Here is a 23,161-nt window from a genome sequence, read left to right as displayed (position 1 = left end):
CATCCAGACACGGAACAAGCTTTCATGCATCACACAAATGCTTATCAGGTCACCTACAGTTTGTCATGCCTGATGCCGTCAACCGCTCAGCTATTCAATTACTTAGAAAAAAAATTCAAATGAGAAATAATTTAAACATTATTTGGCAAAGCTTAATCTTATTTGTTATACTGCATTTAGTTAAATTAACAACTTCCTACAAGAACGCAAAAGTTTATTCCAAAAAAAACTTGGTTCATCCATCCGTCCTCTTAAAGACATTTTTTATTGGTACCTTAGGTCAGTTCAGACCTTGAATTGAAAATATAAGTAGATTTGTTTTTGGGTTCGATATAAAAAAGGCGGACAACATCACATACGTTTTGAACCCCATATAAGTTGCTTAAGCACTTGTGTTATGGAATACGACGGTACCACAAACACCCAGACCCGAGACAATGTAGAAATGTGAATTTTTACATTGACCCGACCGGGGATCAAACACCTTGAAACCGGTACTTACGCCACTCAACCACGGAGGTCATCAATATAAATAAGTTAGATTACAATTGTTCAATCCCATTCACAGAAACAGTTTTAGTAAAAAAAGGGTTGTGATGATTGTGTAATTGCAAACGCATATCAAAAAAATAAGTATTCGAAACATCGATTAAAAGAAAAACAATTTTCAAGGAACGAGTGACATCACAAGGTTGGTATAAAAATGCTTCCACGCACTTCGTTTACCGCATTCTGCAAGTATCTTTGAAGCCAGACGCTACAAAATGAAGTTAATATATTTAGTGATTGTCCTTGCTTTGGCGGCATGTGTGGTACAACTAGTAAACGCTGCTGCAGTGGACTTGAAGACCAGCCAGGATACGACGAAGGTCCAATTGGAGAAGACATTATCGAGGATGAAAAGACAGTCGTTTATCGGACGATTAAAGTGTCGTTGTCCTGTTGATCATGCGCTCGTGAAGGGAAGGTGTATACCCTGTGCTAAGTAAGTACAAATTAAATTGTGTATAAAAATCTTAATGTAGCCGTAGCTTTGAAACTTTTTAGATTTTCATCGGTAAAACGTTGGTTAAGTCAAGTTGAAATATGTTTGGATTTGATATTGTTTTTCAATGTGTTAAGATTATTCTAGATGTTCTTTGACCTTATTGAAAACTAGCAACTGTCCGCTAGATAGTCCAGCTTTGTTCAAGATTTATTTCTGAGATACTTTCTTATTAATTCTAGACTTCTTTACAAATAATTGATAACAGTAACTATGTGAACAGTCAGTGTCAGTAAGACATTTTCTAGAATAAACCTTCGCTTTTGGGCGTGCAATGCCATTGGTCAGTGTTAAGAAACTTAAATAAAATATTTGACAAGGATAAAACTTTGAACAGAACAAAATATTTTGTTTTAACCATCACTTAATCATATTTTTGTGTGTCGTGTGCCTTAAAAGTACAAAAAGAGGTAATTATTTATTTAGCCTGTAGTTTCGAATGCGAAGTAAAAATAAACTTCATTTACAATTTACATTTATAAATAAAACATACCAGTCTTGATCACTTGAAACTGGTTGTACTTGTTTACTTGTCAGTACAGCCTACTACCACACGTTAAAGTAATACTGCTGTCATTATTAGAGAGAGAGGCTGCTATGCGTCATGTACTGCGCTATCTCTTTCTCTCTCTTTAACTTAAAAGTTGGTGGTTGGGAATCTGATGACTGTCATGTTCGTAAACATTCCTAACATTGTAGTTACTTTGTTGATTAGTCTTTGAATGTATGGTTTTTAAAAAAATACATAAAAAAAAGGATTTATTCAAGTTTGGCTAGAGACTAGCTTTTGATCGTCAAAGTATTATACAGACAGCTCCAATATCGCCCACCCTTTACCAAGCGGTCTAAGGGAACAAAGAAGCTTTCTCATTAAGTAAATTGTAATTTAATTTTAGAAAAGTTCCTAAATAATTGACACACAACTCTAACTTATATTTAACATTTTAAAACGATATGAAACAAATTTATAGAATGATCAAAGGCTTATGTACGATAACTAGCTGTTGCCCGCGACTTCGTCCCCGTGGCGTGGGAAGAAGATATAAGTTATGATTTATACCTGCCCTATTTTTTCACATTTTCCATTGTATCTTCCTATTAGTCGCAGCGTGATAGCTAAAGCCTTCCTCGATTAATGGTCTATTCAACACAAAAACAATTTTTCAATTTGGACCAGTAGTTTCTGAGATTAGCGCGTTCAAACAAACAAACAAACTCTTCAGCTTTATATATTAGTAATATATAGATATACAAATTGTAAAAACATCTTCATACCTGTCAAATTTTGAAAAGTTGCCCAGAAGGCTGGCAGCATTGTCACGTTGAAAACCAATGTCAATTTTCTAGAACAGTTGATGTAATTATATATCTATATTGTTGAATGTAAAAACATCTAGTATAATTATAAATAGATTCATTGACACTTAAGTAATCACTTCTTATGTAATAATCCTTAAGGTAAATAAACTACTTTATGTATGGTATTGCATAATGAATGAATAAAACCTTATCAAGGCATTCTGACACACAACTGTTAGCTTGTGGAGGCCAGATAGGCAGACTCTTTATAAAATCTTCAGATTTGAGAGTTACTCAAAATTACGAACAAAATTGTAAGAAAAGTTTTTAATATTTTCATTTTGTTACTAATTCAATTCTAAAATTGACGTTTATAATACCGGTCTTGATACGTCATAACGCTGGTCACAGGCCTTTTCCCGTATGGGGAAGATTTGGGCATTGATCACCACGCTAGCTCACTGCGGGATCGCGATTTCAGATTCCAATATTCTTCTAGATGTTTCTTCTGGGTCCTTCTATATGTTTCTTCCAGGTTTCTTCTAGAGGTTTTCCTTTACCGTTTGTGTGTGGTGTCAGAGATAATTAAGAAAGAACATAATAATATAACAGTCACATTACTATTTTTCCTGCCAACAAATCCATGGATGAAATCTCAAAGTTAACAGTCGTGTTGTAGATGTCGATCTAAAAACGAACGTAATGCTAAGACAAAATTTCAAATATCATGTACTAATTACAATTCTTTATTTTTCCAGATACATGAATATCACTGGAGACGATTGCCCGATATGCAAGCGATAAGAAAATATTTAAAATATTGTTGTTTTATCAAGAACAGCCTGTACCAAGAGCTTTCAAACTCGGTGTATCACGATTGTGGAAGCGAGACATAGCCATGTCTTGCTCGTCATCGTTCGATGCAAACAGAAACACAAATTTTAAAGAAGACTGACGTTTTCCGGGACAAGAAAAAAATATTATACGAAGATTCTCAAGAATTTTTGACCGACTTACAAAAAGAAGATTTTTAATTCGGTTGTTTTTTTTATGTTCTTTTCGGTCATATTTCCGTCAAATGCAAACGGTTTTTGAAAACTTTTATGTATTCAAACGCATGTGACCCTTGAAGATACACCTTGTTGTGAAGTAACGCATTAAAATCCAAATGCACGGGTATTTTCCTCCAAATGCCTTATCGACAAGTGACATGACTTTGATTTGAAGTCCAATTCATTTAAGTAATTAAACTTTAATATAATAGCGCCTTAGTAAAATCAAGTAGTGATAATAGAAGATAAGTTGCGGTATTAAAATTTTCAGTGATTTAAAATCTTCAAGATATTGTTCAGCTGACGTCCCTAAGACGTTTCACGATGCAATGAACAAATTCAAATTCTTGGTCAAACCTCGCTAGCTTAGTTGGTAAAGAGACTGGCTCGTTTAGCCTAGAGTGGAAGATTTGCCAGAGTCGCGCAGAGCATGCTTGATAAATCTCGTGACTCTTGTTTTGCAGTAGAAGAGGGGAGGGAAGGGATGTTTTTAGACGGCGGTTGTCCAACATATGTTTTGACTGGCCCGTTGGTCTAGTAGCTTCTGACCCTGACTGCTATACCGGAGGTTGTGGGTTCGATTCCCACCCAAGATAAATGTTTTATCTATAAATAATTGTTAATTATGAAATAATTTATCTATAATATGCATGTATTTAGAAATTGTATAATTATGTTTATCACAAGTATAGTACTCATAATTCAAGCTTTGCTTAGTTTGAGACTAGATGGCGTTGTTTAAAGTTTGTGGAATATTATTATTTATTATCCCCACGCCGTGCCCTCAACGTGGGTCAAAGTCATTAGCGATTGTAATGGAAACAAAAAAAAATAGTGGAAGATTTTGTATTCAGTCTGAGGTTTGAATTTTTTCATTGTGTAAATTTTTAAGTGCTTAAATTTTTTTACAATACTTACCAAGTTGTAATCTTAGTCATTGAAATGACCAGCCTATTTTAGCCCAGTGCTGGACTACGCCTTCCCACAGGCTGTAATGAATAGAGTGTAATAAACCTATTCTTATACATATTATAGTCACTCCTTGTAAAACGCTGGTCCTTAGCTGAATCCGATTGGAATGAGAGCCGACCCCAGCAAAGTTGGGAAAAGGCTAGACGAATTGAAGCCAATGAAATTTATTATTAATAATCATAGTTAAGAAACTTACTGTATTGTCTGATTAATTATTTGTTATTTTGCTTTGAGTTTACTTCTATTGATTATATGATAAATTAAGTTCTATAATGTGTCTAGTGAATGGAAAGTTAATAAAGTATTGATATAAGAATAAAAGTGTTTATCTAATATGTGTACTTCATTCTTAAGTTTCTTTTGTTTTATGACATGAGTTGGTCGCTTAAGTAATTCAAAAGTCTGGTGGAATTCAAATAACTTAGTTGTTTGAAGAATAAAAAACTTTTATACATACATACATACCATTATATACACGTATGTACTATGGACACTTTAATATTTCTATCTTTTCTATCAGAACATCATAGGCATATTATGTACACATACTAGTTGTTACTCCCGACTGTGTCGTGGTTATGATGGTATTAGTTAGTAATTTTAACAATCGGATTTATAGTTTTAGAGTTCACGCATCTTCTCATCGTTTGCTGCTCTGCTCCTATTCATCATAGCTTGGTGTTTTAGGTATATCTTGTAGCCTTCCTCAATAAACAATCTGACACTGAAATATTTCTTCAAATCGACAAATAAACTCTTTAGCATTATTGATTAGCACCTATTGATTAATTTCACAGAAATCCTTCTCATATCAATTAGACGAATTTCGGTTTTCCCATAACTCATAACAGCCAATTGAACTCATGTTTGCACATGGCGATATGTGTGGGTGACCCTTGTATATAAACAATAACGTTATATTTTAATACACCTTATATTTTTTGTCACTGTCACACAAATCAAAACTACCATAATCAAGTAAACAATTGAGTTCGATTCCAACTCAGGACAAATGATTTTGTGATGAGAACGACCATTTGTTCTGTGTCTGAGAGTATTTTTTAAAACTACAGCCGCAGCAAGTAATTTAATCCTTGTGTCGCGGGGAGTTTTACAAACAAAGAAATTAGATGCACAAAGGCACCCAGACTCAGAACAAGCATTCGTGGATCACACAAGTGATTGTCCTACGCGGGGATCGAACCCGCGACACGTCGCGCACTGTGGGTTGGTGTGGTGACCTCAACCACTGCTGCTGTCCGTGCAGTATGTATTAAGAAATATATAAGTATATATACCAATTATCTAGTGCTCATAATACAAGCTTTGCTTAGTTTGAGGCTAGATGGCGTTGTGTGGAATTTGTGGAACATTATTATATTATTAATTACGATCGCACGCACACAGCGCCACTCGCATAGATGACTGGAACTATCTGTTACTTGATGTTTTCCTTTTTTAAAGCCTCTTCAAAACATTACTTTATTCCATTGCAATAAGATTCATTTTCCTCTGTCCTTCTAAGACCTGAATATTGACGTTGTTTTACGTCAATGAGAGTTCGTCATTCCTTTGTTTATATATATTACTGGGTATATATAAAATGTTACATTAAAATCAATTACACTTTATAAGTAACTGTTGACTAGAAAACATCAAAATAAAATATTGTATACTTATTTTTATTTTCGTGGCTCTAGCGTCAGTGTCTCTACATCCTGTGCACCAATCATCAACTTCTGCGCCTGGGCCGTCCAGACCTATTTTATCCGTAATCAGTCCAACATACTTACCTAATATACGCGATAATCACATTTGTGTTGTGAGAAAGGAAAATAGTAACTAAAGTCAAGCAAGTTGCAAGAAATAGAAACCTGAAATTGCTTATCTGTAGAAAGCTCACAGTGTATATTGTGTTTTCCTTGTTTCCTTTCGGTATATTATTCTCAATTGTTACTTATTACACATTATAAACAATGAAGTATTGAGAAAGATTACTTCTGCTATATTTATTTTGCAGTTAATTGACCTTCTTCATTATGAATTTATTATAAAAAATAGAATATTTTATCAAGTTACCTGACTCTTTAATATTCCGTACTCAAAGGGTATAAATCGGAGCCATGTTACTAAATTAAAACTGTCTATCTATTTGTCACCAGGCTGTATCTCATAAACCTTGACAGCTGGACCGTTGACAGTTGAAATTCTCCCACTCATTCCATACAACTTTTATCAAACATACCACAATACTGCTTACTTACTTAAGTTTAATAAAAGAGGAGGAAATAAATAAACGGACACACACACATATTTTAACACAGTTTATTTTTTTACAAACATAACGCATATCTAATTAAATATGTATTTAAGTCTAATTTAAAGTCACTCTCCCTTCATACCATCATCTTGTTTTCATTACATTCATACATTTATCTTGGAGTACTAAACATACCAATAAAATTATTAAATATTATAATATTATTGCGTTACACCCTTATTCTGACGAAGTCGGTACCTAAAGGGTATAATTTATTAAAGTTATCTTAGGCTTCTATCTATCTTTAATCTATTAGGCTTCTATCTCTGTGCAAAAGTCCATCACAATTCAATTTTTGTGTGTATTTCGTGCGTTTTTTTTTCAACCGACTTTTAAAAGGAGGAGTTTCTCAATTTATCTGTATTTCAGTTTTTTTTTTATGTTTGCTTCCTCAGAAATTTCGATTGGATGAACCGATGTTGTTGTTTCATTTACATAACGTGAAATAGCTGTCATTTGGTCCGATACAATTTCATCAAGTTTGGATAGGCGGTTTTTAATTTGAAGTCGATTTTATGTTTTTTTTATTTTTATAATGATATTTTCAATTTCGTTAAAAAATATATTTTCATTTCCAGTTTTTCAGCTTCCTCTCGCTATCGAGATTTTAATTCTGTTCTTCATGCATTGTCATTATTTTCTCCTGTATCAGCCGCCTCGATCTTTTCGGTACATTTTCCTTATTTTTTTTCAAATCTCTACAAAATGTATTTTTTCGTATAAAAATTCCAGTTCATTCAATCCTTTGGTACAAAAATTTGGTCACTTTTTTCCTTTCAGTGGACAACTTTTCCCAGTAGCATCTTCGTATCTGAAACAAGACAAATGAATAAAAACTGACTAAAAATTATAGTTAATTTTAATTAGTCTAACAAACGGTGGCGGAAAACATCGCGCGGGAACTTCGATTCCAAAACTGGTTACCAAACAATATTTTGCCATGTTTTCCTGTAAAATGTTTTTTATTTTATTTATTTATTTAAATTTTAATATAATATTCGAAATTAGCGCTCTTAAAACTAAATAATTTTAACAAACTTAAATCTAGTGAGATCGTTCTATTAAAATATCTTTGATTTTTTTTTGTAGCTGCTGTTCAGCTGTCTTTTGAACGTCTAATTTATACTTCTATACTTAATATATAAAGCTGAAGAGTTTGTTTGTTTGTTTGAACGCGCTAATCTCAGGAACAGCTGGTTCAAATTGAAAAAATATTTTTGTGTTGAGTAGACCATTTATTGAGGCAGGTTTTAGACTATATACCATCACGCTGCGACTAATAGAAGCGAAGATACAATGGAAAATGTGGAAAAAACAGGGCAGGTATAATATATATCATAACTTAGATCTTCTAACCACGCGGACGAAGTCGCGGGCAACAGCTAGTTGGTTAAATATTGCTGGAGTCATGTATTGCCTTGTCCGTTTGCTGTAGTAGTTATTAATCTTTGGCACAACAATTTACCCTGCTCAACCCCCTTCGTGCGATATCCATGCGTTATCGGCTTTTTTAATGTGCTCAACTGATATTCAGCATATAATTATAGTTTTTGCAATAAATGACACAAGAAAGAAACAAAAAGAAAACAGAAACTCAAATAATAATAAACATTAATAATTAATAAAATGCCATTTATTTTAGGTTAACAACCTACAAATAAAAGTATAAATAAACAAATAAAATATATCAAGGCCGATTGCCGTTAAGTAGTCGCGAAAACTAGTGATCATTAAGAAACCTGATTTTGCACATTGAATATGTGAACTAGTTTTTAATTCTGATAATTTATAACAGATCGGGTGACATTGATCGAACTTGTATTTTATCAGACAGGCCAAAAAACTATATCTTTTGATTTAAATCCGAAATGTCATTTTGCATTTTAGTTTCCTTGCTGAGTTTAAAAAACACTATTTTTATTACAGAAATATTTAAGATCATCTCAAAAATAATAAAGTTTTGGATGTAACGAACTTTGGTTTGAGGAAAGATTGCAGTTTATTATATTAAAATCTCTTTAAAAGCTGTATTCGACTTCCAAAAAGTTTTTCCTCTCATATAAACAGACTATCTTTTTGCGAATTAAAAAAAAATCTAGTATTCCGAATTGTCGAATTTCTAACTTTTCCCTCTCCTTGGGTTTCTGGCGTTTCATACGAATTTATATATTTATTTTTTATTGTACCTAATTCTTGGTGACCTACCTTGAATTAGGCACATGACTACGGTTGGCTGGTAGAGTATGCCGTTCCCTACCACCACCTTTTAAAGTAATATTATTGCGGTTGTGGAAAAGGTCAATAGAGTTCAAGGTAGACTTGAAAAACCTTCCCATTTAGCCCTTTACTAGGAAAGGGAGTTTTAGCCGCTAAGTCTGGAAACCTTTTTTTGGGTGAAAAGCTTCAACTGGGATATGGATCGGAGTTTCGCCGAAACCATCCTCCTACATTTCCCTAAGCCAGAGTCTCGGGAACACCAACGCATCTTTCTTGAGGAATGATGTAAAGATACCACCCGTATACTCGTAAGAAACGCTTACACGCGTCTTTATCCTTCTTGGCCTTTTACCTATTTCATTGATGATGTGCCCTAACCGCCAACCGCAGGCATGACCTATGGTGGCCACAGGTGTCTACCCCAAAGTAAATAAAGTTAAAAAAAACACCCCCAAAAAGTGGTCAACACTCTTTCGCTGTCTAGATAAGCTAATACCTGCAATACGACAAAAGTCCAAGCAAACAGCATAGTGTACAATACTTAAGTTCATTCATAATACTACGTAAGAAATTGGACATTATTTACTCAATTTTCCTGTGAAAATATTGTTAGAAGCTAATACGTTATTATTATCTTTTGAAAAGTTGAAGTGCGAAAACAACTCTTGGTAAACATTTCTGCATTTCACTGTCAACTGGTTTTGACATGCCGAGATTAAATTCATAATGTTATCTGTGTGTAAGTAACCTTTAATGTTGACAATGACTTTGAAAATTATAGAAAATGAGAAAATTTTGTTTTTTGTTTAACGAACGTAGGAAAATAATACTAATACTAAGCCAATTTCTCGTGTAAATTTGGGTTCCTCCAGCCTATTTGTACGGAATCCTCGTTGTTTCAAGTTCGAATCGCACTTGGTCGGTTTTATTATGACTCAATTGTTCACTACTTTCGCTGTGTCGAATAAGACACAATAACGTATCAGTATTTGGCGACAAAAGTATTGACAAAGTAGCCCAAAAGAGAGAAAACAGATTTTTTGTTACAAAATATATATATTAATTCTCACTCTACACATATACATAAAAATCTGTAATTTTCTTGTCAGTTGAAAGGCCATATCAATAAAATTTGTTCTCCACAGAGTTTATTATCACGTACAATACATTTCAAAACGATTTATTTGTTATTTCTAAGTTTCTCTAATATCACTGTGAATAGTTTTTTTCTTTGACTCATAAACACATCGTAAACAATAAAATCAAAGCCACATAGGTTTTAACAATACGTCATGAATGGCAACAAATTGTTGCGGCTAATGTCAACAAAACTACTCTACAGTATTTCAGTATTTATATCGATAAGGTTAAGGTTTAATTTAATATGAATATGCGGTAACACACGATTCAACAGTAAATTTCTCATTGAAAATAACACATCCGATTTTTGTCCTTATAATCATATGTTTAAGGTTGTATTTCGTGTTAATATGCGGTAATGAATTACTGTACAGTCTACGACACATTGGTAGTAACACTTTGGCATTAAAGCCTTTATATCAACAAGGTTAAGGTTGCATTCTAAATGTTGATACAACTTGTGTTCTATTGTAGAGGTTCGGTTTTGACTTTGCCGTGGGTAGCCTACGAGGTTAAGTAAATATTACTCATTGACCAACAAACTGTTATTCCATATGTTATTCGATAAGAATTGATTAAATATTTTTAATTTTCCGTTATTTGCAAAAATATGGTTACTTTGAAGGAAATTGAAATTTAAGAAAAGGAACTATCGTAAACCGTGATATTTTGTTTTTATATATTTAAAACGAACGTTTTTTTAATTATGTCACTTCGTATGAAACGCAAAAAGTTTCCAGAAAAGTATATATTAATGTAATATACTAACTAAAGACAAATAAGGTCGAATTTAATTTAAAACCTATAGCTAATTCTAACGAAACAGAAACACTATAATTAAAAAAGGACATTAAAAAAGTTAATCACTCACGTGTCACAATCAACGCAGGTCCCGAACAGCTTAACAGTGTTTACCGGGCAACGTGGCCCTTTAATAAAATCCCTTCGTATCCTTTTCAGACTAGGGAACTTTTTAGCTTCAAAATCCCAATCCAAAAAATCCACATTTGTATTTCCGCCATATGTCTTATATTTCAATACACTATACGATTGAACAAGGTGACTCACTAGTAACAACACGATCACTATCAAGCAACGATACATTTTGGCACGACTTTTTCACTTGACGGTCGAAAGGAGAATGAGCTTGTGTCGTGAATGAAATCATCTTACCGCGATCACCTGTTCCGATCCGTATTGCATAGATACGTAATAGTAGATAGCAATCGTGTACGATAAATACTTTTTTGTTTCTGTCTTTATATAGTTTGTGTATAACGTTTTGATATTTAACCTCTTTGGTGCATAACAAGAACCTTCTTTGAGAAATAAATGCAAATAAGTGCAAGTTAGGGAAAAAACAAATTTTGTAAGAATAAACAGTTAAGTTTTTTTCGTTATAGTGGCAATAGACATAATGTAAATCATTTGTGAAAATGGATGCGTAGACGGTTATGGGACGGAGCCTTAGTTCTGTTTTAGGTTACATCTAGAAAATATTGATCCGCCCCTATAATAGATTAGCTGTTAATAATTTTTGCTGATATAATTTTTACGATATGACTGATATCGCAAAAATTATATCATCATGTTCTATTGAAATAATTTTCTATTTCCGTAAATTCAACTCGCGTATTTATCGGGATAGCTTGAATATATTCGAAACCAACTGGAGTCCTTTATCATGAGCTGACTCGCAGGCAGGCTAGCCGAACTGGGCCTGAATAAACCGTTGTATCATTTAAGTAAGGACTTATTGATTACATGAATGGAAGCCAAATTAAAATTAAGATTAGACTGTTTTAACACAGAATATCGTGATTGTGATATATAACGCGTATATATTGACCAATCTATTCGCAATAGTTTGTGCGTAATTTGTTGTGGCTTTGCGTTTGCTGCCTACGTAATACTTACATTTTATGAATCGTGATCCATTAGTAAGTGACGTATTGCAGTCGCCATTTGCTTCACGTCACGGAAGTGGTAATTTGAAAATCGGTAATTAAGATTATACGGATTTTTGTATTAATCGGAGTGATTATTTGTTTTCAAACGACGCTTTTGTTGTAAAAGTAAAATGTTCCTAAAAATATGGACGCCAAAACATTTTTGTTGACATCGTTTGACCGACTTGAGAAACTTAAATTTTAAGGAGTCTGACACTACAAATGAGAATTCCAAATACCGGTCAAGCCTGAGTCAGAAGATACAAACGAATGACAGACGAACTCACAAAACTTTGGTAGAAGAGTTCTTGGGTCAGATACAGGTACCAAAAATTTACATACATGATGAAAACTATAAAGAAACATGAAATGCTATATTTTAAATCGACTTGAATGTTTGTATTCTATATGACACATATTGTACCGACCTTGAAGGTCGTTAAATGAACTCCGTCGCCACATACTTTTTTTTGATGACTCACCTAACTTTTATAACTAAGAGTTCAAATCAATTAAGTGGCTATTTTAGGATACGTGACTAATACCGCTTTAACTATGTTTACTATCTTGTCTTTTAAGAGTGGTTGTTTTGAGTTAACGTCCATTTTTTTTATGTACATAAACTGCCGCTTTCAAAAATATGAACCTTAATATTTATTTATCTGCTTTCTTACAATTCTTATACAGGGTGGGCCAAAGGAGTACGATTGTAAAAATACTCTTGGCTTTTAATCTTTAGAGAGGGGACTGCGCGGGCGGTGGGGTATGTAGCTCGGAACTTGGAAATTTGGATCCAATTTTACGACGAGCTTTTGTTGAAACAATGCTAGAACACTTTCAGAGTTTCAACAATGTTCTGTTCTCCGACGAAGCCGAATACACCACTGTTTTTTTGTGGGGATGCGTGAAAGAAGAGTCTACTCCTATAACCCAACCACAATTGACCAGTTGAAGACCAATATAATATAGATTTTTTCGAATTCGTAATTCTTTCTGGCGCACCCCTGTATACAAAAATGAATTTCCGTTCGTTAGTCTCGCTGAAACTTGAGGACAAAGCAAAGAAGAAAAGCAGGGAAGATTTAAACGTCGATAAAATAAGTGTTGCAAAAAGAATGTATATTTGTCTGACTTCTTATCATTATGTTATGCGGTACTTAGTTCGCCGGGACAGCTTATATTATACTTATAATTGTGATATAGTATAAACACAATACTCCTCTTAAAAGGCTGGACCGCATTGAATGATTGATCAAAAAATGATTTTTGTATGGGGAGCAAATGGATGGTTGAGGGTCACAAATTAACTCCCGGAACGATTTTCGCTGGACACTGGATTCCATCAGCTAGTTTTATAAGGATCTAATTTTAACAAGAAGCAATATTACTGCAGGGTATTTACATTGTATGAATACTATGAACCAATGCAATATGAACGTTTTACCTTCGCCAGAAGGAGATTTGCTCTCAGAAATACATTGACAGCTCGGTGTTATTATATCATTTAGAGATCTCGTCAAACTGGTAACATATTATTATTTCAAAATTGCGTCATCTTGGTACTTTCATCCTAGAGATTATGTTAATTTTATTTAAACGGTACGACTTTAATTTTCCTTATATGAATATGTTTAGGGCATTTGCACATAGAAATGCGCATCGCGGTAGACAGATACCACATCAATTTGTTGATGGGTGATTCTCAAAAACTACCAATTATTTAACAAAATAATTAGGTAACTAAACATTTGTTAGTGCAAGCCTTATCATACTTTGGGTACTAATAAATATCTGAAAAATTAAAACATTTGAACTCTATAGTTAAGTTAAAAATGTAGAGATGATAATTATTTCCTAAACGTATGTTGTATTTAATCCAATTGCCATTCATTCATCGGCCATTGTAGATGCAGAATCGAGGCCCTGCTCAAATGCGTACTAATCCCCTCATAGTTGGTACAGAGTCCACTAACTTAGTTGCCTTAGTAGGTCTTAAGTGATTAACCGGGTTTCTTTTAGCAACCTAAGATACAACGGTAATGTCCCAATGACGCATGAGTAATTTTCTTTGCGTAAGTGGAAGAAAACTTGAATTTTCCTCGAGGAAAATAGATATACCTTCAATTTTGCAAAAGGTTTTATTGATAAAAGTTAAGAATTTTTTTGATTTTTACCGATTATACTCCATAATACGGGAACCTCATTAGGTCTATTTCTTTAATTAGGATCCCTACAAATTAAAAGTTATACCCCGATAAAAACGTGGTGTACCTATGCCTAACTATTTATGTGATTCACGAACGCTTGTTCTGAGTCTGGGTGTTTATGTACGCATGTGACCTATAAGTTTTAAATATCCTAGCTAAGTTTGAAATTAAATTGTTACACGTCATCACAATTTCATAAAACTATTGGCTTCAATCAAATTGTTAAGACAAGACACTAAATTCATACTTTCGACGCCCAATATTGAAAATATTGGCTTAAAAATTTATTTGACACAAGCTAATAACAGTGGTGACAAAATTTCCAATTATAAAAAATAAACTTGAACTTAAAGTTGTGGAAACATAAAAAAAAATTACATCTCAATTCCTTCTTTCCAGACATTCACACACTCAATCGAGCAGAGCACACAGAAACTGGTAGCAGAGAAGCAGAAGAGCGACCTCCTCCTGTCGAGGATGCTGCCACTCCCGGTGCTGAGGAGCCTGAGGGCCCAGAGGGCAGTTCCCGCCGAGGCCTTCGACGCCGTCACCATCTTCTTCAGCGACATCGTCGGCTTCACCAACATTTCTGCCAGTAGTACTCCCATGGAGGTGATAAACATGCTCAATATGCTCTACAGGTCCGTTGGCTTAATCCACGTTCCATAAAACTTGTAAATCCCTTTCTCTCCTTTTCTTAAGGCGTGGTTTTTATTCTGGATGACGATTTTTAGGACGATACAAGATAAAATTGCAAATTTTAAATACCCCACGATAACAACTTTAAATTGGCTTGATTTGTTTTCATCTAACATGTCTAAGAACACTAATTAACCTTTACAGACAACACAAGCTAAATTCAAATCAAATTAAGTTTATGTCACGAAATATTCATCGTTATTCATAGGCACAATCTTTTACGAACAATTGGTTTAAGTTAAAATTTCCCATATAAGACTCTTTGTTGCATTCCAATCAATTATTGTCAGGTCCACCTTAACGTGCGTTCCAAGGCATAATTGATTAATAACTTCTTAGAATTGTTCTTCTTTTCATCTCTGCGAACAGACTCAACAGAACCGGTTGAATTCTAGTTAAATACCTACATCCCTTTATGACACACCGCATCGTGAATCACAGTTACCGTTAAACGTCATAATAATCCGATTAATATTTTGTTTCCAATGTTAAACGTTTGTTAATCATCATAATATCAAGTGTTATAACTGAAACTAATATTATTAGTTTTTTGATGATTTTGTCGACAAATCGAACCACTGAACGGATTAAGACCTTGCTTGGTGAGATTAAAAAATAGGAGAGTGTTTATTCCGATTTTATGTTCCCGCGGAATCATTTTTGATTTGTAACTGTCAGGCCCGCGGCTAAAACTATTTATTTATTTATTTAATTATCACACTAATCTACCATTACAGGTTACTTAACTTAATGCGGTAGCTAGGACTAAACAGAGGTCTAAGTATTTATGTGAACTAGGGTTTCAAAGATTGAATTATTATGTACATAGTTGCAAACTAGATATAAAGTATAACCTAACAGTATAATGAGGTAACATACTTATTTTATTATATTCGCCTTTGGTTATCGCTATGCGTATTCTAAAATGCTACCCTGGTTCTTGATAGCATTAAGTTTTAATATAAACATTCCTCCTACGACTACAAAAAAAATCGTCTAGTGCAATAATATCCTAAAAAAATTGCTTGTTTTAAAGATAAATCAAAGGTTTTGATTTGGTATTTAAAACTCTCACTCATAATGCCAACCACAAGTTCAATTAAACAGGAACTTGTTTCGCATTAAATACCATTTCTGCAACTAAAAAATTGCGTTCATTAATTAACAATAAGCATTAGGTATTTTGTCGATTAAAATTACTTAAACAATATTATACAGATAAATTTTAAAACCTATAATCATTTTTGTTTTAATTCCAAAAATATTTGTTTTCCTCGTAAAAAAAATCCATGCAATGTTTAATCGGTTCCTCATTCCTTTTAAGTATTAATGAATTCAGATATGTCATTATTATACACATTATGATACACATAACATAAATATTGAAGTAACATGTGAGCGTTTATTATGTAACATGTCAAGGATTCTATTAAGAAACGTTTTAAAGTAACAAGTTCGGTGGGGTGAAATTTTAGAAAAAGAAATATTGTTTTTTATTTCGTTGGTTATTGCGTAATTAAAAAAATATATATGGTTAGTCATGTTTTTGCCCTTTTTTCTCAGATTCTTTTATTGGCCAGCATTGTACAGTTAGTAATTATACAAAAACAATGGGCTTCTAAGTGTGGATTCATATGCTCGGGTTGCCAGTTCAACCCTCAACGGCACGACCAAGTTAAAGTTTTTCCAAAGAATCCAATATCTTCTAATATATAAAATTTACGTGTCACGATGTTAGTTACCGTACTCCTCCGAAACGGCTTAAGCGATTTTTACCAAATTTTATATGCGTATTCAATAGGTCTGAGAATCGACCAACATCTATTTTTCATACCCCAATGTGATAAGGGTTACTAACAGTAAAAAAATATATTTTATTTTTTGGACGAAATTGTTTACTTTTATTTTTTTTTATAATGTGGCATAAAAAATACATATAACTAGAAATAATTTATTAGGCAAAACAACGTTTGCTGGGTCAGCTAGTTGTTATCTAAAATTGCCAAAATGCAGTAAATTGATCAATTTTCAAACGTTTCCTTATAAGGGAAGACGCCTAAACCCACCTGTGGGACATTTAAAGGCTGGTTTTATATAATGAGACATGAGTAACCAATACATAAATTACTCAGAAACCTAGATTTATTAGGTTGTCTAATTAGATAGAAAAACCGCAATGAGCAAGCAATTCGAACTAGACACTGGTTATTAAAATAATTGTTTCAAAAAATAATTATGAGTCGATTTAATAGGTATAATCAATTTCATATAATTTTCATATAGGTATAATCTATTACCAAACTGGCGGATTTGGTTTGTTAGTAACAAATATTATTACAAAAATCATGTTTTTTACGAATCGCTAAAATACGCTTTTTTCTGTCTCAATACTATTTGCATCTAATTAATAATTTTTTGTTAAAAATTCTGTACGTTTGGAAAAATATATTAAGTTGCTAAACAAGGTTAAGTTATTTAGAAACTTTTTATGAGTTTTAAATTTTTGGTATTAAGAAATTTTTGAATATTTTATTAAACATTTTTGCACAGTAACAAAGCTAGGCATTGACCAAAGCATCTTGGTTTTATCAAAATAGGAACTTTAATTTCAATTAACAAGACAATAGTCGTTCATTTTAACTCTAATTTGCAATAGTTTAATTTATATGTATTTAAGTAAAATGTTTTCAGGTTGTTCGATGAGAAGATAACTCATTACGACGTATATAAAGTGGAGACCATCGGTGATGCCTACATGGTGGTCTCTGGGTTACCGCAGAGAAACGGTAAGTATGTGAACTTGATAGTCTGGTATCGTAGTTCGGCATGGAACGCATAGATGTCGCTACACTGCTCAAAATTTTAGATGGTTATCAATGTACTCCTGTCCCGTATTTATACCGTATCATAGCTCCTTATATATGATAGTAAATGATCTTTAGTGAAGGAGGCTGCAGGGCTCCAATTATGCTATTTACAATGGTCGATGAGTAAATGGAAATTGGAAAATTTTTCTCCTTTCGTATTACTAGAATATTAGAATATGAATACTGTCATTTGAATCCAATTTAAATTCATTCATCGGCTATTGTTAATAGCTGAATCGGGTCCCATATAGCTCTTTGGAAACTCAATTAGAATTTTCGTTGTCGTTGAGATTACTTTTATTTAATTAAAAAAAAGATCATTAAAGTAACTTAAAAACTTATTTTCAATTGGTCTTCAGCGATTCCGATATTCGATTGTAGTTCGTATTTTCTTTAATGAACCTTCATATGAATACGATTTTCACAGTCTAAGTTTGACAACCAGTCTAACCAAGGTATATCGTGTTGCAAAGGTGGGTTGAGGAGGTCAGATAGGCAGTGGCTCCTTGTAAAACACTGGTACTTAGCTGAACCCGGTTATGATGGCCAATGATGCAGCAACTTTTTCTCTCTTCCAGGTAAAAGACATGTATCAGAAATAGCAGATATGTCGTTATCGTTGGTGCGGAGTCTGGAGGGTGCCTGCGTGCCGCACCGGCCGGCCGAGCCCCTCATGATACGCGCCGGCATCAACACGGGGCCGTGCGTCGCCGGCGTCGTCGGGACCACCATGCCGCGCTACTGCCTGTTCGGAGACACCATCAATACTGCTAGCAGGATGGAGAGTACAGGCGAACGTATGTTGAACCTTCTTTTGATGCTCTGGTACAAGTCATGGATTGCAGATTAGTTACTTTTGTCAAGAATATAAATATTACCGTTGGTGTAAAAACATTGTCCGGTGACGGAATTTAAATTAGACTCGCACATCCCTGAACCTGCTTTGATGCTCCTATAGCAGTCATCCCCTGAAGATGAGATAGTTTTAAAAGCGTTAATACTAACGAAAAGCTTTCATGTATTGGATTGGGAAGTCAAAGGCTGTAGGTTCCAAAACGTTGGATCCCAACAAGCTTATTGTTTTTTTCGAATTCATATATTATTATTAAATGATGTAACGGGTTTGTCACGCGTATTTATCGGGGTAGCCCGACTAGTTTCGGACCCAACCGGAGTCCTTATGGCCGCGCATCTCGCTGCGTAGCGTCGCGCTCGCGCCGTGAGCGGCGGTGTTGTCGGCGACGCTGGTGGCGCGGGTGGGGGGTCTGCTGTCGTCATTGGCATCGTCCGTGCTCCCGTACTGGCTGAGTCAGTGCATACTATGCTGACCGCGTCGCTTTCCAGGCTTGGTTTCGTATGACATAACGCAGCATTCAGTGCTGGTTTCCACGCTGGGGGCAGTGCCCATCCACGATCTCTATTGAAATTCAGGTGACGGCTGATTTCTATAGCCTCCCGTAGGTACTTTTCGCGGCACGAAGTATTTCTCCTTCGCTAGTACGGAGGCTTTGTCGAAACGTATGTAGTGTGCCGTCCCCGCATTACACACATGTTCACACATCTTTTGCTAAACGGTGAAGCAAAGCAGTATTCCTAAGAATTTATCGAGGCTATTGTAACATGTAACAATAGCCATGTGAGTCGTCTACGGGTGGCTCAATCTCTGACACCAGCTTGTAAATCAGGCAACGATAAAAAATGGAATATTGTTAAGCTAGCCATAAAGAAATTGTGCCAATAGAAGTAATTGGTGTTACACAAGACATTTTCTTTTGTCCACAGCAATGAAAATTCACATTTCATATTCAACGAAATTAGCTCTAGATGATATTGGTAAATACGAATTTGAATCAAGAGGACCAGTAAATATAGCCGTAAGTATACTTAACTTTTTAATTATGTTAATTCATTACCAATCCAACAATTCAATGTAAGGCTGTTGAATATGTAAATAATACTTAATGTAGCTATAATGATGACAATGCTTGACGAATTTTAGTTAATAAAACAGTCAAATAGGCCCAGTTAAAAAAAAAAACCTCAATTTAGTTACCGAAACAAATTTTGCTTTAACATTTTTTTTGTGCTTTCCGGCAGCTGAAATACCTGTGAAACCTTCTATGAGAGACAGCCTAGTGACAACCAAACGAACAGATAGCTCAGCCTAATAGGGATCTGTTTTTACCCTTTGGTACGGAATCCTCAAGAACCTAAAATATTTCTCCACTTCCAGGGTAAGGGTTGCATGGAGACGTTCTGGCTGGTGCGGAAGATGGGCGGCTTCAGGAGTGAGAGCCCTCAAGGACCACAGCTCCAAGACTACCACCACAACCTGATGGAGTTGCTCATTCGTTCCTAATTATTATAATTATGAATCTTTGAAATAAAATTTATTTCATGTTCCGATTTTTTTAATAATTTTGAACTTTTAAGATGGCGAAGGGAGGGTATTTGCTGGTTAATGATTAAACCTTACTTACAAGTTCCAAAGCTAATGTGTTTAGTGGGAAATTCATAGGCTGGTATCACACATAGGAGAAAAAAAGAGAAAAATAACAAAATAACGTTTTAATTAACTTTAAAAATCTATCCTTAACTAATAACAAGAAGAAACTTTGTATTATTTATAGTAAACAATCTTCTAATTTAACAATAAGTCTTGCACTAATTTGGACACTTTCGATCAGTTGCTTCCTTGTATCTGTAAAATAAAAAATATTACGATGAAAAATACTTCGAGATGTACACAAATAGAAGAAAGTGTTTTGTGTGTGTTTTGACAGGACTATATAAAACAGAAACATGTATAGATGTGAAACTGTAGATACATATAGTTAGAGACTGGCTCACAATGGTCAATTCCGAAACAAGCAAAATTTTTATAAGAACAATGTTTGATTGTCATTTGTCTAGGGGGGTTTGAAGTACCCAAAAAAATTATAAAAGAGATGGTCTGACTCAAAACTTGGTTTTTATAGAGTAGAATAATAATTATACAGTCGAAAATACTCTTAATAAATAATTCCTGATTCCGTAACCTTGAATATATGTATATTTAGCGACAGCTTTAATCCATAAATACCATATAAGTGATAATTGATTAATTAATGTTTAGTTTCCTTGTTAGGTTAATTAACATTGCACTTGTTTAAAGGCCTGTGTCATGATCAAATTATGTAAATACCTACTTATCCTAGTCGGACCTGACGTCAGGTTCGTCAGGGATGTTCGTGCTCAGAAGAAAGGCACTTTTTAGTCCCTGATCATTGATGCCAAACAGCTAAGGGTATGTATACTACCATTATTATATAAATTTTAAATTTAATTAGAAAAATTTTTATTTTCAAAAGAAAGAAAATCATAAATTTCTTGCACGCATCCGTCGTGACGCATTAAAAATCGAAATTAAAAATAAATAAGCCGGTTTATCAATCAATATCTATAGTATATTTCGAATTAGTTGTGACCTAGCATTATAATTTCAGCAAATAAAACTAGTTTATACATTGAAACTTATTGTATGTACTAGTATGTAAGCGTAAATTTAAAATAGGGTAGAGTCGAAGCGATTCGACTCTGCCCTAGAATAAATTGACCCTTACGGAAACACTGAAAATAGAAAAGTACAGTCAAAACTTACACTTCGCAAGACATACACCTCCCTTTCAACCTCGTGTAGCCCGCAGTACAAGGGGCGTGTATAAATGCTTCTCTCCTCACTCGAGGATGGTACTCCTCACCACCTTCCAAGGCTATGCTGGCTGCTGAACACATCGCCACTATGACAGCTACGAGAACCAACAAACACAGGAGCTTCATGTTCAAAACGTACTGACTCGTAGTCCGTTACAAGCTATATGGGATCAAATGAACAGAAACCATTTTTTATACATTAGCGTTAAGGATAACTAATGTAAGCACTCTGAAAATGGCCTTGAATTTACTTATAGGGCTTACAGCAGGTATTTAGCTTACCTACTTTTGCCCAAAAATAGGCAAGAATCGAGGAAGTACGAAAAAAGGCACTAATTAATAATGATTGGATTTTATTTATATCATTAACTTACTGCAGCCCGCGGGCTCACCCAAATCGAAGATAATGAATGACGTTAATCCAGGTTACAAATTGTCTGTGTTTCATATAAAATCATTCAGATGTTTTTGCGTGGAAGTAGTACAAACATCCATACATCCATACATCCATCTTTGTAGCCTTTTCCCAACTATGTTGGGTTCGGCTTCCAGCCTAGCCGGATTCGGCTAAGTACCAGTGTTTTACAAGGAGCGACTGCCTATCTGATCTCCTCAACCCGTTACCTGTTCCTGTTGCCTGGGCAACACGAAACCCCTTGGTTAAACTGGATGTCAGACTTTCCAAGCTTCTGACTACATCCTGTAACGTCTGTCAAAGATGTAGGAATAACAGCCAGAATATCTCTCTTGGTGTATTAGACATATTAACAGTGAGACACATTGCAGCGGTGACTACACATTAGGTCGGGGAAGTCTTTTTGTATTTTGTACGTATAAGATTCAAGGACAAAATCTTAAGCTGTACCGCTTTTATCTGGATAGTTTTAATTTCAAGTCTTAATTAAGGAAGATTTCATATTTAATTAATTCTAGTAGGTATGAGGTGTTATTATAAAACTAGCTGTTGCTCGCGACTTCGTCCCCGTGGGTAGAAGATATAAGTTATGATTTATACCTGCCCTGTTTTTTTTAACATTTTCCATTGTATCTTCGCTCCTATTAGTCGCAGCGTGTTGGTTTATAGCCTAAAGCCTTTCTCGATGGATGGTCTACTCAACACAAAAAAAATTTTCAATTTGGACCAGTAGTTCCTGAGATTAGCGCGTTCAAACAAACAAACAAACAAACTCTTCAGCTTTATATATTAGTATAGATATAGATAAAAAAAACATTGTTGTTGTTGAAAAAATAATTTGTATACTGATTATACTGAATTTGTAAATGCATATTTTTTTTTTAATTAAAACCGTTAGCCGTTCCTTAGCTGCAAACAACTTAGTAATTTGTGACGTTGTCTGCTTTCCTAGACATTACCCGGACAGAGTTTATTGGTCGCTTCTTCATATCTGTGAAACAAAAATATTGAAATAAATTATGTGCCTAAATAACCATAACGACCTTTGAATCTAGACATCTTAATTACAACAAATTTATTATACATAATTGACCTGACTAGTTTAGGATCCAACCGGGGTCCTTAATCAGAATCTGTCAAGGTGACAGGGTCGTGGATCTTATTCCGCTTCATCACCTCGATGCCGCGTCAGCTCATGATTAAGAACTTCTAAAAAAACACGACTGCAAACTTGAAGTGCGAGTGGTTGGGCCACGTGTCAAAGTAAAGGAGGGCTATATCGTTGA

General features: G+C 34.4%; 1 protein-coding gene across 1 annotated transcript in view; it reads left to right on the top strand.

Moving 5' to 3' along the window:
• LOC113501649 overlaps nt 1–20,169 on the top strand; it is a 91,018-nt gene extending 70,849 nt beyond the window's left edge. Inside the window, exons 11-15 of the mRNA XM_026882826.1 lie at nt 14,601–14,842; nt 17,592–17,686; nt 18,346–18,564; nt 19,550–19,641; nt 20,001–20,169. Of these exons, the coding sequence (XP_026738627.1) occupies nt 14,601–14,842; nt 17,592–17,686; nt 18,346–18,564; nt 19,550–19,641; nt 20,001–20,126 (774 nt within the window). The 3' untranslated portion in view covers nt 20,127–20,169. The remainder of the gene's footprint in view (nt 1–14,600; nt 14,843–17,591; nt 17,687–18,345; nt 18,565–19,549; nt 19,642–20,000) is intronic.
• Nucleotides 20,170–23,161: the final 2,992 nt, after the last annotated feature.

The sequence above is a fragment of the Trichoplusia ni genome, chromosome 16 (assembly GCF_003590095.1).
Source record: "Trichoplusia ni isolate ovarian cell line Hi5 chromosome 16, tn1, whole genome shotgun sequence".
NCBI classification, from domain to species: Eukaryota; Metazoa; Arthropoda; class Insecta; order Lepidoptera; family Noctuidae; genus Trichoplusia; species Trichoplusia ni.
The sequence above is the reverse complement of the archived record's forward strand: the minus strand, read 5'-3'. Positions and strand labels throughout refer to the sequence as shown.